Below are 14978 nucleotides of genomic sequence, written 5' to 3'. Positions count from 1 at the left end.
CCTGGCTGCACATTCTTCGGTGCTACTGTATTCTCACAGTGTGAATGAAAACGTCACCTTTTCACCGTCCTCCCAACATTTGAGAATGTATGGGCGATGTTTTCATGTCTTCATGTCTGAATCTCAGCACCTGGCAAAGTAATGACTGATCAATAACTCAAAACCCCTGCAGACGTATTGTGGTAAAACGTATAAATTGTGTATCTGAAATTATCCAACAGGGAAATTTAAGTGTTGCAGCAGCAACTACCTTGGGACCCAATAAACAAGCACGTGCGATACTAAAAGCTGTAATATAAAAGCTATAATATAAGATAATAAAGAAATGCCAATGCTGTAATTGCTCTCCTCCCCATATTAGCTCGACGAGGTAATTGCGGCGAACACTGCTCCCCCGTTCACATCAACACCTTTAACTGCAGGCATAAGAAATAGAAACCAATGTTAATTTTATTTCTCTATATATTGTACATGTATATCATACTCCTGTACGTGTGTGTGTGTGTGTGTGTGTGTGGCTTTCTCACCAGTGCCTATCTTGTTTAAGTATTAAGTCACCACAGGGAAGGATTAGGTGGATTAACGATGCCAGGCATTTCTCTACAGTCACATGGACAGTAAGCATTCTGGGAACCCACGAGTCCTGACCGGTGCCTCATTCTGGAGCTGTTTTTATAAGGGCTAGACTGTGAGGATGGCTTCACCATACCACTGCCAAAATTAGACTAGTTGCCACCGCTCAGTGGAGCCTACAAGGTTTACAGATGATTGCAGTGTAGCTGTTTTTGTATGCAACATGGGCAATTTAACAAAAATTAATATTAGTCAGGCACCACTACCTAAACCATTTATTAGACTGTGTGTCCACACAGGAATTTACTGTACAGTTTGTTTTGGCTGTGTCGTAGTTACGGTGTGTACTCTGTGTTTGTATTGGAGTATCACCACTGAGGCTAAAACCTCAGCGCTTTGATCATCATGGCCTTCGTTTATTCATTCTCCCCTTTCCCACTGTCCTCTCGGTGTGTGTCCGGGGCTCACACACTGCTGATCATGCTGCCCTGAGTAGTTGACCTGAGACCACACACATACAAACACACACAGATTGGATTAGCGTCTTTGGATCTTGCCCAGGTGCTGTGTTGCAGGTCGTGTAATAACTGACCCGTACCACTCCAGGAGCGGTTTCCAAAACCTCATTAAAGAATACTACATGAGTTTTTTTTTTTAAAGTTTGTGCCAGCAGTACTTAGTCGCACTTTTCTTTCTCTATTATTGCTGCTGGTGTCTGCATGCAATCAGCATTGTTGGAGATATCAGGCTTTATTTCCTTCCTTTCTGAATTTTTAGAAAAGAACATTGTCTCCTTTCCTTTTTGTACAGAACAAACAAAAACAGCTTTCACAGCCTCAAAAATTGCCTGAGCTAAGTAGTATGTGAAGCCTTAATTTGGTTTTGTCAACGTTTCTCTGATTTATCGTTAGTACACTGCACCTACAGTCAGCATTTTCATTCAGTTACACTCAAATAATCCTGCAAAAAAACATCAATATTTCTGATTATTTTTAAGATAAGTGTGAAACTCTGAAGGTTGTATTGTAACAATGGAAAAACAAGCTAAATTTATATAGCATGCATGACAAAATGATTGTGTAATGCGGACTAAATGTAGACAGTAAACAGGCTGTAACTTGCCAGGTAATGTTTTCCGCTAGAAATGAAGACAGATTTATCTCTAATGTGTGTGTGTGTGTGTGTGTGTGTGTGTGTGTGTGTGTGTGTTTGGGTTGCTCATTAGGGACACAGACTCATAAAGGTACATTTATCTGTTACCAGGATAAAAAAAGGAGTGTTTGTTTGTGTGCATGTAATGTTCCATGCGTTATTACGTGACGAGCGCTGTCATGTCCTAGCTTGTTTTATGTGAAACTTGGCTCTGCGCACAGAGAAGGCTAATAAAACATGTTTGTGTGCTGGAGGCAGACTGGGAAGGCAGTGACAGACTGGTGTGTGTTTGCAGTAAAGACGGAAAACGAGCTAAATGCTCAAACGAGCTCAGCCCACACAGCTTTTGACAGGCGTCTGTGGTGGCAAGCCTGTCTCTCCTGCGTTCACGCTGCCTTTCGCCATTCTTTATTGCATTACAGTCTGCGTTCATTTGAGAAAAATATGTCAAGCCAGGACATAAGCCAATCAGCACACATTCCCTGCTGCCGTCGTCTATTTACCCTATTTGCCTGAGCTTTCCTCTATCTCACTGACTCGCCCTTTTTCCCAACTTCCACTCCCTCTCTCCCTCTTTTGTCTTTCCCTCTGACTCTGCTAAGCCTCCACATAAGAGCAGGTGTTCACACTTACACATGATATAACATCTCATGGTGAGTCAGTAATGAGAAATGGATGCTCAATGACTTAACATTTGTTAGGAGTGGCATCATATTTTTCCAGTAACTGTGTGTTTATGTGTGACGGTCAGAGATAAACAGACTAATTTTTTATTTAACTTCTAATTCTTTGAAAAACATTATTTCAGCATCACAGATCACATATTAACAGCTTTATTTTCTGTACAACATGACACCTTCTACCCTTCGACCCTCAATTTACTGTGTATTAGCTAATACATAACATAGAGACTTCATAAAATGAAAAATAAATGAAAATACTTCATTATTACTGTCAAAAAAAGATGGATTTTTGCAAATTTTACATCAAATTCCACCTTTTTCTTTCCCTTTAACCTGCCAAAATGTTGTTGTTGATGTCTCATCTTTTCTCTCCCATCAGTTTCGATGCTCAGGGGCTTTTTGAACTTTAAAGTCCCCTTTCAACTCAAACATGTGTTTTCCTTATTGTTACTTAACTTTGATGAGCCGAGTTTGACACTAGACATGTCTGGAAGCCAGTATTGGTCCAATATCAAACACAAGTGTGATGTGGAAACCAGAGGCTTGGAAGTTATAGATTCTGAATTTTTCATTAATGGAGGAGGAGTAGGTTTAACAAGGTAATCGCAAATGTTGTTGAAAAACCATATCAGACACATTATCGTTCAAAGCAAAATCATAAAACATGTCCGGAGGGAATTTTTCATATGAAGTCACTCTTGGCATGACGTCCTACCTCCGTTTCATGTAGGAACTTGAACAAAATTACTGTCAAAATAAGTTCATATGACCTCTACGGCAGAGTTCAGTTACATCAAGTCACAATAAAAAGGAAAACAAGACCAACACTGTAGTGAGTATTCCTCCACAGCTCCCTCTGAATCTGAGAGTTACTCCTCTTTTTCTCATTTTTCTACTTTTGAGTCCATTTACCAGTTGTAGGTTTGGTCTGCCCTCACTGGCCAGCAGAACAAATTGGTCTTTGATGTAAAAAAAATTGTGACAATGACACTCCAGTTGTCTGCTCAGCTGGTCTTGAAATAAATTTTCACAGTCATGGTTATCTGAGGCTGAGGCACGACAAGTTTCAGTTTCAAGATGAGACCAAAAAACTTAACATTTTGTCTGTAGAACTAAGTTGATTTTACACCTGCAGTAGTGTGTTTCTGTTTGATGTTGTGTCACAGGCAGCACAACTGACTGCCCAGTCTGTTGTCTCGAGGCCGGTCGACCCTCTGGCTTAAGTATCGCTGGTGATGACACAAGGACCACAGACGAGACAAATTATTTCTTTCTCATTCATGCTGCCCCCCCCCCTCAAGCCCTCAGTGTCTGTGACTCATTTCTTGTGCTCTCTGCTGCCCCCCGTGGTTCATCTCTTTGTGTAGTTAAGTGGAGCCAAAGGGCTGTTAGGAAGCCCCAACGCTTGTTTTTCCACAGCCACATCGTCTAGTTGTGGTCAGGCTGTCACAGCCTCCCTTGTCTTCCTCCTTAACATGCTTCTCTGCGTCCCTCATTTCCACCCCACCTCTCTGCTTCTCATACACCCCGAGCCAATCTCACAAAGGAATGAGAGGGAGGAGAGCAAACAAGCCTGTGGTGGTTTAGAGAGGGAGAAGTGGAGCAGGACAAAGACGTGGATATGGAGGAAGGAGGGGAAATGAGGTTGAATCTGAGGCTGTTGTGCCTCTAGGACCGAATCAAGACAGTCCAGCATGTGTTTGCTTGCCTACGTGGATGAACATGTGCCTGTAGGAGTGCACGCATGTTTTTTGCGTGTTATATGTGTTTGCGTGGGCACCGATGTGCTTGTGTGGCTGGAGCTGTATTCAATTAGTGTGTGTGTGTATGTGTGCGTGCAGACTCAGCCCTGGCTGGCTCTACGGCTCATCACACGCTACAGCCAACTGCTGATTACACAGCACTTGTTTTGTCCCCGCTCTACTCTGTTCTGCGCCTATTATCAGCCTGGGAGCCTGCGCAAAATTAGACGGAGAGCTTTGTCTAACACACTGTTACTCAAGTCTCCCTCTTCAGCTGTTTTCTCCTTGGCTCTGCGCTGCAGAGGACACCTCTGCCGGTGTCTCCTCCAGGCTTAGGACCCGGAAAACCAATCAGAGATTTAAGTCCAACAGTCCACAACGTTTCGCTCTATTTGTCTCTGGGGCTGATGCCTATTTACTCAGTTTGAAAACATTATGACAATAAGGAGGGGATCAGTTCTGTTTCACTTCCTGTCTAGAGGCTCCCTTGTGTGTGTTTGAGGATAGTTTGGCATGCAGAGCTACATCGCCTCACTGATTCATTAGAGCTTCCCGTGTTGTGACACCCCTAGCATCAGGCGGGTGTTAGCAGGCCGTGACTTATTGTCTCATTGAGGAACTGATGAGTTGACTGATGCTAGCAGTACACTGATGCTAGTAGTCATTTGGATGCAATCATGTGAAAGCTGATTACTCAGTAGTTTTGGTCAGTTGGTCACCACTTTCTGAAGTGAATAGCAGTTAGTTATTTTGAGAAAAGGACATGCACACTGGGTGTTGCTGCTTCCTGCTTGGTGAAGGAGGAACTGCAGAGTTCAGCAGTTAGCCCTGTGATGACAGGAAAGACAACAGGGAGAGAAAAATGGCAGATTTCCTCTCTTGTTCAAAGGGCTGGGGGGGTAAACAAAGATGGCAAATTAGGCAATCATAGAAATATTTTTTAACGAATAACAATGATTTCTAAGAACACGTACTCTCACCATATTATATGTTGTTGTTGTTCATATGTGTCTGTACAGCTGAGTGGATCAGGAATGATCAGTGTTTACCTTGAGGAGTAAATGATCCATTCTTTGTGGAAAAAATGTGGTCCCAGGAGGTCTGGATGAGCAAAGTTCTGCCCTCAACTAGAAATGTCCTGGTTTGTGGGGCATGACGGGCTGCAGTTTTTTCTTCTCTTCTGCTCTCCGCGTGCAGCCTCTCATTCACTCACTGGGCGTCAGAGCAAAAAACCTTGTGCACAAATCCAATCAAACCCCTACTCGTCTAACCATCAACCTAGCCAAACATTTCCGAGGTGCATTTAATTTGTCTTCTGTCTGAACCCCTCTGCTCTCTCAGCACTGCAGCGTTGAGTTGTGGTAGCAGCCAAGCATTGACAGGCAGGTCTGTTGTTGTACATCGCAGCACATGAGCTGAACCTGCTTTATGTGTTCAGACTTCACAGCACTGGGGCTCCTGTGTCAGCTCATAATGGAGTTTATGAGAAAAGAGAGTGGAGCAGACAGTGTCTCACGCCTGTCAGCCAGAATACTCCCCAGATTTTATGGGCTCCATAATGATTGAGTACATTAACCCTCATTTCTATCTCTCTCTCTGTCTCTTTGTCTTTGTGCAGGCACTGGCAGCCAATGCAGGCACAGGGTTTGCCGTGGCCGAACCACAGGTGGCGATGTTCTGCGGAAAGCTCAACATGCACGTCAACATTCAGACTGGCCGCTGGGAACCTGACCCGTCCGGAACCAAGAGCTGCGTAGGAACCAAAGAGGGTGTGCTGCAGTACTGCCAAGAGGTGAGTCACTGTGACAAAGATTTCTTTGAAATAGGGTATCTCCATCTCATCTGTAAAGGCCACCATCAATCCCACAGAGGTGGTAAAATTCAAGCAGTAAAGTCAGGTAGAAAAGGGCAGAGACAAAGTGAGTGTCATCATAAGAACATTACTTCAGGGAGAATCAGATTTGAAGATATATTACTTTTGGTATATTTATTATAGCTGGCCAAGTGATATAAACATAACTTACTGAGAGTTTACTTATAGGGATTGTTTGACAATTTGGGAAATACGCTTATATGCCTTGTTTCTGAGAGTTAAATGAGAAGATCAATACCACGGCCATGTGGTATTAATGAAGCTACGGTAAAAATGAAGCTACCACTTCATGGAGTCTTGTCATCGCTGTGAAGTTTCTAGGCAACCAGCAAAGACTCCAGTAATTTACTGCATCCAGCCAAGAAATAGTCTATGATTAAGCAAACAAAATATAACATGTTAATTAGTAAGATATAGTGGTGCCTGCAGGTGGCAGAGATGTAAGATTGTCATATGTTGAACATAATTTCAGTCCCTCTGCCTTTTCCGGAATGGTAATGGGAGTAATATGATAATAGAAGATTAAAAAAGTTAATATCATGGGGATATTTATTGTTGAATACGTCCAATGTTTATGATGTTGAAGAGAATTAGCTAGCGGGGTCATTTTTCATTTCCCTGTGATTTGTCATTAGAGAGGATATTGAGCTGTTCCTGAAAGACAGGCATTATTCACAGAGTAGTGGGTGGCATTTCAATTAGCAGACCCTGCGACTGTCATTTTCTCTGGCTGTCTCTACACTCATGTTCTTCCATGACACAGATATCCTGGCTCTTATTTACTTGTTCCTCCTACCGTATCTCCTAACCCATGAGCCTGCTGGTATTACTGTCATGGTTTATTATGCAGCTGTCCAAGAAAAAAAGCAGGGCTGTACATTTTCAAGCAGCCCTGCTCACAAGCTTCAGTTGCATTTATTGATGACATTTTGATGGCATTTGGGGAAAGTGTAAATTGCGTACTCTTTCACGGTTGAGAAGATGGCATCTAGAGAGTATAAAGCGTGGATTAAAGGATCCCATTGAAGCTCCACTTATCGCACCTTCTCTATCTCTCTCACACACACACACACAAAATCCCTCTCTCATTATTTAATGCACCCTCTGCTTCTTTTCTCAACAGATGTATCCCGAGCTCCAAATCACAAACGTGGTGGAGGCCAACCAGCCCATTCGTATTGAGAACTGGTGCAAGAAAGAGAAGAAGGTGTGCAAAGGGCACGCCCATATTGTGGTGCCTTACAAATGCTTAGGTAAGAATTTACACTATTAAGTACTGGAAGAAACCTCTAAGAGGGCTGTAAATGGCTGTTCATATCAGGTGTTCTCCATTGTTCCCACTTCTTCTATATTAGCCCTTCATTCAAAAGCTAGAGAAAGAAGAGATTATGATACATCTTAGCCATAGGCAGAGGTGACATGGAGCGATATTAGAGTTTGATTCAGTTGACTAATCTTGGCCTTGAGCTGCAGATTGAGCAGATCCAGGCTAGATGGGAGCTAATGTCTCTCAGAACGGATGGCTGAGGGGGGGAAGCTATTATTGCAAGGGAGGCTTGTTGAGCAATAAAGCACAATCTTATTTCCCCCCTCAGACAGTGGCCATAAACTCGAACAGACACACAGGGTCAGTGTGAGGGAGGGTGGGGAGGGTGGGGGGTTGTGAGGAGGCCTGCTTTATTACTCTCCATTCCTCCATTCGCCTGCACCGTCATACATACCTCTCTACCTCCTCTGTCTCCTGCAGCATCACTGTAATCAGCAGTGGCAACATGGCTATATTCTGGTTTATTAAATGTCAGATACAGCCTCAGACTTTTGCAGGCCACATATCTGTATGCCCCCTGACTTAAAAGAACTAGAACACAGCACTCTCCTGCTACCTTTGAGGATTGCAATAATAAAGAAAATAGAGTTCTGAAACAAGGCTTTTCTCTGTACTTGTCCAACTATGTCAGGGAGGAAAAAACATCTTCCTCTGTGCTGCAAACACTTCCCGCCACCCTTCCTCTGTCCGAAAGCCTTTTGCTGATTGAGTTGTGCCACTTTCTGGGATGAAAAAGCCATTAGCAGTTGCACTGGACTGTGAAATGGGCTACCATTCAAGAGCATTTTTGGCAAATGCAGAGGAGGAGGCTTTTGGGAAATTCATGAGACAGCAAACACCACAACTGGAGTGGCCGCTCGGTGGTTAAGACAGGAATATAGATGAGAGGGATACACAGGTGGAATCAATCTCTGAAAGTCCCCTAGTTTGCTCTCATCTTACATCCTGAAACTCTTTCAACCTGACTGCCTGTCTGACCTGTTAGCTTCTGTCGTGACTGCGGCCGGCTGTTGCTTTCATCAACAACTCAAGTCCTCTCATTGTGATTCAGCAACAGTGCCACGACTGCCATTTAATTAAAACAATCCCATTACCTCTTTTGGGGTAATTAAATAACGTCATTCCTAGTTCTTGTACGTTTTTTTTTTTTTTTTGTCTTCGCTGTTAAGGTCTACGCACTTATGCCCCATCGAATTACATAGGCCTTCTCTGCTGCTCTGCTGGGTTGCAAATGAGGAGTCTGAACAGAGTGAACAGAGGAGACAGATGGAGAAGGGGAGATAAACATAAGGTGTTGGCGAGAAGGAGGCTATTGAGAGGGTTTCTGCTTAATTATGTAATGGAGCATGTTAGGGGCTTAATTGGAGGGCTCTGATCATATGCTACGAGCCATGGCTTGCCTCTGCCACCTCACCGCACCTCACCTCTCTTGTCCATAATTTGTCAGTCCCCTCTATCATATCAAGTGCAACGGTGAGTGCTGTTGAATTATTCATTATTTGTGTAGTTCACACAGTGTTCCGGAGAAATGGACATCATAGGTTTTGACTTATATTCATCGGTGTACATTAATTATAGTAGAATCAAAAAGAAATGAAATAGACCAAAGGGAGGTGGGCTATAGCTTGAAGGATATGATTAAAAGGGCCAGACCAGCACCCATGTCAAGTTAATAGGTTTATATGAATAATGCAAGTGCTAAGGGAGGAGCTCAGTGAAAAAGGAGAAAGATGGGTTATACCATCTCTTCATGCAGAGGCTCAGTCACAGAGCCACAATCCCTCCCTGTTTCCTGTCCCCAAACAATGGCTTTGCAAATGAATGTGATTTTTGTTCCATGGCACTCTAATCCCTGCAGCATGATGTCTTTGTCAAACAGCAGAGGATTATTTGAGAGATTTTTTTATTATTATGTCTGGAATGGTGAGAACAGTCAGTGGTAGATGTGTGACTGGGGTGTTGGTTAGTGTGCATGGCAGGCTCTCTCTTACACAATGGTTAAATTGAAGGTGGGAAATCGCTGGGACAACACAGACTACAGCAGCTTTTTGCTGAAAAAGAGCATTCGTGCAAATAAAGCATTTTGTGGTTAAATAGAGATTTTCAGGGATCCCTCAAAAGGCATGTTTCGTTTTAAATTCAGTTGTTTTATATCTAGAATTCCTTTCAATTATTTCCTTGTCATTCCTATAGTAGCTATCAGCATACTTCTTAACGATCACATTTATTGCTATGACCTGTTAAGGATTATTCTCAGCTCAGATCTTGAACTTTGAGCTGCTTTCTGCTTCCTCAGACTTTTCAGGAACAAAGTATTTCACAGCTACGTCTGGAGAAGAAGTGAAATTCACTAGGTCACATTTTCAGACATGACACATACTTGGCCCTTCCTGTTGACTAAGCCTATTGATTTAAGAAAGGGAAGGGCACACAATGACAACTTCTGATATCATCAGTCTTATCATCAGTCTTGTTATTGTGAATTAGCTGATGATTGATACAAGCTCATTTTAGAGTGCCACACCTCTGGTGGTATGCACTCCTTCGCCTCTGGATATGTTTTGAAATGAGCTTTGAAAGCGTAGTTAAAGGCAAATAATACAGCTGTGGTTAAGGATTAGGTGTTTCCTGTGGTTAAAAATGAGCAAAGTTTGCTAAAAGTCTAAACTTAGCTGTGAAAGTTCTTTGTGTGAGCTTGAAGTCGAACCCAAGATTTAAATGCAAATGCTCTTTTTGTTATGCAACATCAACCTCCAGCTACCTCCCGGTTTTAGTCACGTCTCCCCCCATGTAATCTTTTCATGGTGGCGGATCAGATTTCCTCCACTTAAAAGGCACAATCCATGATGCAAATGTAAACAAAAGGGGAGAACCACTGCCAAAAATCAAAGCACAAGACGTGAACCGGATATCTTTCTCAAACTGGCGTTACATTTTTCATATCTTTAATGTATCTCAGCAGGAGGAAAACTCAATATTTTGAATCATTATTAGCTGAGAAACACAAAACTCCACTCCATCTATAACTCAAAGTCTTCAATTATGCATGTTGACATACCTCAAAGTTAAGTGGTGAAATATATTATAGATTGAACCGTTAAGTGCACTTAACATATCATTTGCATTTTCAGATAATCGCACTGATTACGCTAACTTTTACTGCATCAGGCCTTTGAAACACAATAGCCTCACTGTCGAAAAGCAGATCTTACGTGTGCTTAGCTGAATTCACCACTTCCCTGTACTGTAGGTATCATTGGGTGTGTTCATACCGTAAACTGGGGAGTGTTATGGGAGTCTGATAGATGGAAGGTTAAAAGAAAGGCGGATGAATAGAGTAGGTAGAGAGGAGGTCATAGACAATGAGGAGTACATGCTCTCATACACACACTTGCACAACTACACACACACACTGAAACACACAGAGCAGAGTGCTTGCGAGGCACAGCTGCTCTCCAAACACCACCATCCATCACCCACTGCAGTGTGACTGCATACAGCGTCTGCATGATACCCACTCCACCTCACAACCAAAGCAACCTGTGTGAGAGACAGAGAGAGATGAAATGGGGAGAAAAAGTGTGTTAGTGAATGAATCACTTAGCATTCGTTGTGCAAGATATGGAGCTGAGGGTTACTGGGAGTCATGATGCTTTTCCCTGTGCTCTCACTCTCTCTCTCTCGCTTTCTCTGAATGTTAAGAGACAGAGAGGTTAGAAGAAGAGAGGTGGGCACCAGTGGCGGAAAATATACACTCACAGGCCACTTCATTAGGTACACCTGTGTAATCTAATCCAATACAACAGCTCTGCCGTAAAGTCTATATTTACGAAGCTTATACACATTCAGTTTTTGTTGACATTGTCAGAAAGGTGATAATTCACCTTTATGTTTATTACTGAGGTCGTAGAGGATGGTGGTGGTGTACTGGAGTGCATTATATTGAAAATTGTTCCCAATATTTTGTCCACTCCATTAACATACATGAGTCGGACAAAATATTAGGAACACCATTCAATATAATGCACTCCAGCACACCACCAGCGCCCACTATGACCTCAATAATAAATATAAAGGTGAATTATCACCTTTCTAACAATGTTAACAAAAACTGAAAATGTATAAGCTTTGTAAATGTAGAATTTATGGCAGAGCTGTTGTATTGGATTGCATTAGATTGCACAGGTGTTCCTAATAAAGTGGACTGTGAGTGTATTAAGTTATTTTATTTAAGCAAATGCAGCAATATAACAATAGTAAATTAATAAAGTCTTACTTATGTAAAAATACAGAAATATAATCAGCAAAATCCACTAAAATATCAAATAAAAGTACTTTCAAAGTGTAATGTCATACTGTTTATTATCACTGTTTATTACCGTTTATATTTTATTGGATTGGGCTATTGGGTTATTCTGTTTTAAAGTCGCAGCTATTTGTGTAGATCATTTTAACGACTTTATATATATACGGTTGCATATTTACCTATCGCAATCCATCACATTTTATAAGCTGATAATATCTGAAACATATCTCAGACTCTTATTCCACAGAGTGAAAATATCTGCCAAGTAAATGTAATAGATGATATAAACAGTATTTATAGTAAGTATAAAAAGTAAGAATCAGACTTTTAAGTAGCATAAAATGAAATTACATCATAACAAGAGCTGCAGCTGATTATGCTTTTCATTATCAGCTGTCTGTTGATAAATTTTTCAGTGAATTGATTGTTTAGTCTTTGGAAGGTCTGAAATATCACAATCTCCCAGAGCCCAAGGAGGAGAAAAGCAGCCTATTTTCAGATTTGCGAAGACGAAAGTAAAGAGAATAATTGAAATTGATAAATGATTAACCGGTTATAAAATTGTTGTTGAGTAATGTGTCAGGAATGCATCAACGAATCGAGTCAGAACTGATAATGACATGAAAAACTGTATCTAAGTACAGTACTTGAGTACATTTTGCTGAGTTACTTTCCCCTGCTGGTGGGCACAAAGCAGAGAGGTGCGAGAATGAGCGTCTGGAGGGTTGACAGAGTTTGTGTGAGGGGGTGTTACTCTACCTCCTGGGCGGAGATGAGAAGCAGCTGCCGAGTCCTCTGCTATTTCCAGCTCTCTCCTCTTCCTATCCTACCCTCTCATTTTCCAAAACACTGCTTTTTCACCCTCTGCCTGCCTGCCTGCCTTGCCTTGTGCTTATAAGAAGTGCTCCAGCAGCTTTGCCTCAGGCCGAGGTCATGGTGAACCACTAAATGAGCAGCTATAGGACAGCTCCCAGCCCTCGTTGTGAAACCTCTAGACCCTCATTTGTGTGTTTTCAGTCCGCCCATTCTTCAGCCGCTCTGATCTCAGTCTGGACTTTGCCCTAAACCTTCTATTCAGCCCTCCCTCTCGCTGCCTGTCTTTCCATCTGTTTCTGATGGCAGTGTTTCTACCTGAGTGCCTTGTCACACTGCCAGCCTATCAGCAGTCGCTGTCCTTTTTAATCTTTCTTATGACCCCTGCACCATATGCTTACAGGCACATGGTTTTCAGCCTGAAACTATTCATAGGAATTCACAAGATGCCTTTCAAGTCTTTTATTTCCTCCAGATCTGCTTTCTGTCAGCTAGTTCTATGAATAAAACATCTCCTAATTGAATTCATCAAGCAAATAATATCACTGACTTGCAGGAAAGAATCCAAACTACTTTAAAAGGCGCAGTGTGAAACATGATTCTCTCTACTGCCATTTTGATTAGAGGTACAGATGAGAGGAGGGATGAATTCCTCTCTGCTTCAGGTGCATGCACAGATGTTCAAGTGTCAAATGCCCTTTCTGTTATACCACTGTAATGACATGTAAAGGACCAGGCAGCTATGAATTATTGAATCATGCCGTTTTTTTTTCATTAATCTCATCTGTTATTCCTTTTTTAATTCCAGTATGTGATTTATTGTTTCTGACCCTGTCGTTGAACATCGACCAGGCAGGGGAGAGATTTTTCTTTTTGGTGGTTTGGCTAACAGACATATTGGTCCGTGTGATTTGCTCTTACAGTTGGCGAGTTCGTGAGTGACGTGCTTCTGGTTCCGGAGAAGTGCAAGTTCTTCCACAAGGAGCGTATGGACATGTGCGTCAGCCATCAGCAGTGGCACGGTGTGGCCAAAGAGGTAAGGAAACAATTACCGCAGAGGAAACAGAGGGAGGCTGTATCCCAGAGATAGCAGCGCAATGGAAAAGTCCTTTTGGAAGAGGAAGTCTTAAGTATCAACTTTGCTTTTAGAAATTAAACTAACCGAATTTTAGTCCCTTCTCCTTGTCACACTTTTATTGCTTTCCAATCTTTCTTCTTCCCTCCCTGATGTCTTTCCACCTGTCTTAGTGAGTCTCAGAGGCCTACTGATCACAGGCTGACTGGGAGCCCTCACATTTCAGCTGCTAATCAGATTAGTGTTGTGGCTGTAATGCAACTAATCCCCCCCGGGCAGCTCCAGAGCCGGCCCTTGGGGGCCACTCTGACCACAACAGGAAGAGCAGCGGCTCACCATACCCATCAACCTTCTGCTCTAGTCACTCCCTGCTTCATGCTTTCTGACTCTTCCCTGTCATGTATTACGAATGCGTGAACCCGAGAAGATAGTGTGACATCCGGAGGCAACCAATGACCTGTAGTCGATAACAAATTTGTCTCAGTCAAGCAGTAATAGATCTTACTAGTGGGAAAATCCAAGAAAGAAAAATGATTCAAAAACAATCTCATCTCCCTCACCAGCTGCCACTGAGATGTTCTTAAGCTGGGCAGCTAATCCTGGACTTCTCCAGTGGAGTTTCTCAGCAGCCATCAGTTAGTCTGAAGTTGTACTCAGCAGCTCCTAGCTGTTAGATGAAGCACAGCATTGTTGAAATGAATAACTACGTGACTTTCTGAACGTTTGGCCCATTAATCCTTCCAGTCAATATGTGACAAGAGAGCTAGCTGTAAAGTCAGTATGTCTGTATTCTGTGGGTGAATAGATCCACTAGTGTCAGGAAACTGCATGGTACAGGCATGATACCAGAAGTCATGAAATGAGGACTGGTAGTATCTCTCTGGCTAGATAGCTAGTAAACACCAGGATTGATAAAATCAAGGTTAAACAGTGCTGCCATGGCAAAAAGAGACATTTGATTACAAACGGGGCTTTTTTCTGACTTTATATTTTGCTAAACTCCTTTTATGGTGCAAGTCGTGTAGGTTGGCAATATGCTCACAAAAGCAAAATGTCAAGTATCAGCAAAAACCAAGGTCCACATTTGACATCAATTACAGCAGTGTGCACAGGCTGGCTGGACAAACTTAATTGACTTTTTTATTCTAATTCATTCTTCTAATTATTTTTGGTTTCCATTTTTTTAAGTGATAATTTTGCAATTTTCTTATTTTAATAGGAAATAATAAAATTTAGGTGGACAAGAGGGAATCATTTAGTGTAAACTGCTGTCAGTAGTGTCGTCTTGAAGCAGAAGACAGAACTTTTCAGTGAGTGAGGAGATAAAATCCAGGTGAAAATTAATTTAAACAGATCTCTCTTTTTTAAAATGAGGTATATTTCTTTGTAAATCTATATAATCCAAAAAACTGAAAGCCTTACTGCAGCCTGTCA

General features: G+C 42.1%; 1 protein-coding gene across 6 annotated transcripts in view; it reads left to right on the top strand.

Annotated features, from left to right (window-relative positions):
* Positions 1-14978, top strand: part of aplp2 (amyloid beta (A4) precursor-like protein 2) — a 54370-nt gene that overhangs the window by 20379 nt on the left and 19013 nt on the right. For all 6 annotated transcript variants that reach the window (XM_044353295.1, XM_044353293.1, XM_044353291.1 and 3 more), the window contains exons 2-4: positions 5769-5942; positions 7147-7276; positions 13393-13505. In XM_044353295.1, coding sequence (XP_044209230.1) covers positions 5769-5942; positions 7147-7276; positions 13393-13505 — 417 coding nt within the window. The remainder of the gene's footprint in view (positions 1-5768; positions 5943-7146; positions 7277-13392; positions 13506-14978) is intronic.

This window comes from Thunnus albacares, chromosome 6 (assembly GCF_914725855.1).
Source record: "Thunnus albacares chromosome 6, fThuAlb1.1, whole genome shotgun sequence".
In the NCBI taxonomy this organism is placed as follows: domain Eukaryota; kingdom Metazoa; phylum Chordata; class Actinopteri; order Scombriformes; family Scombridae; genus Thunnus; species Thunnus albacares.
Note: the sequence above shows the minus strand (reverse complement) of the source record. Positions and strands in the feature narration are given on the sequence as shown.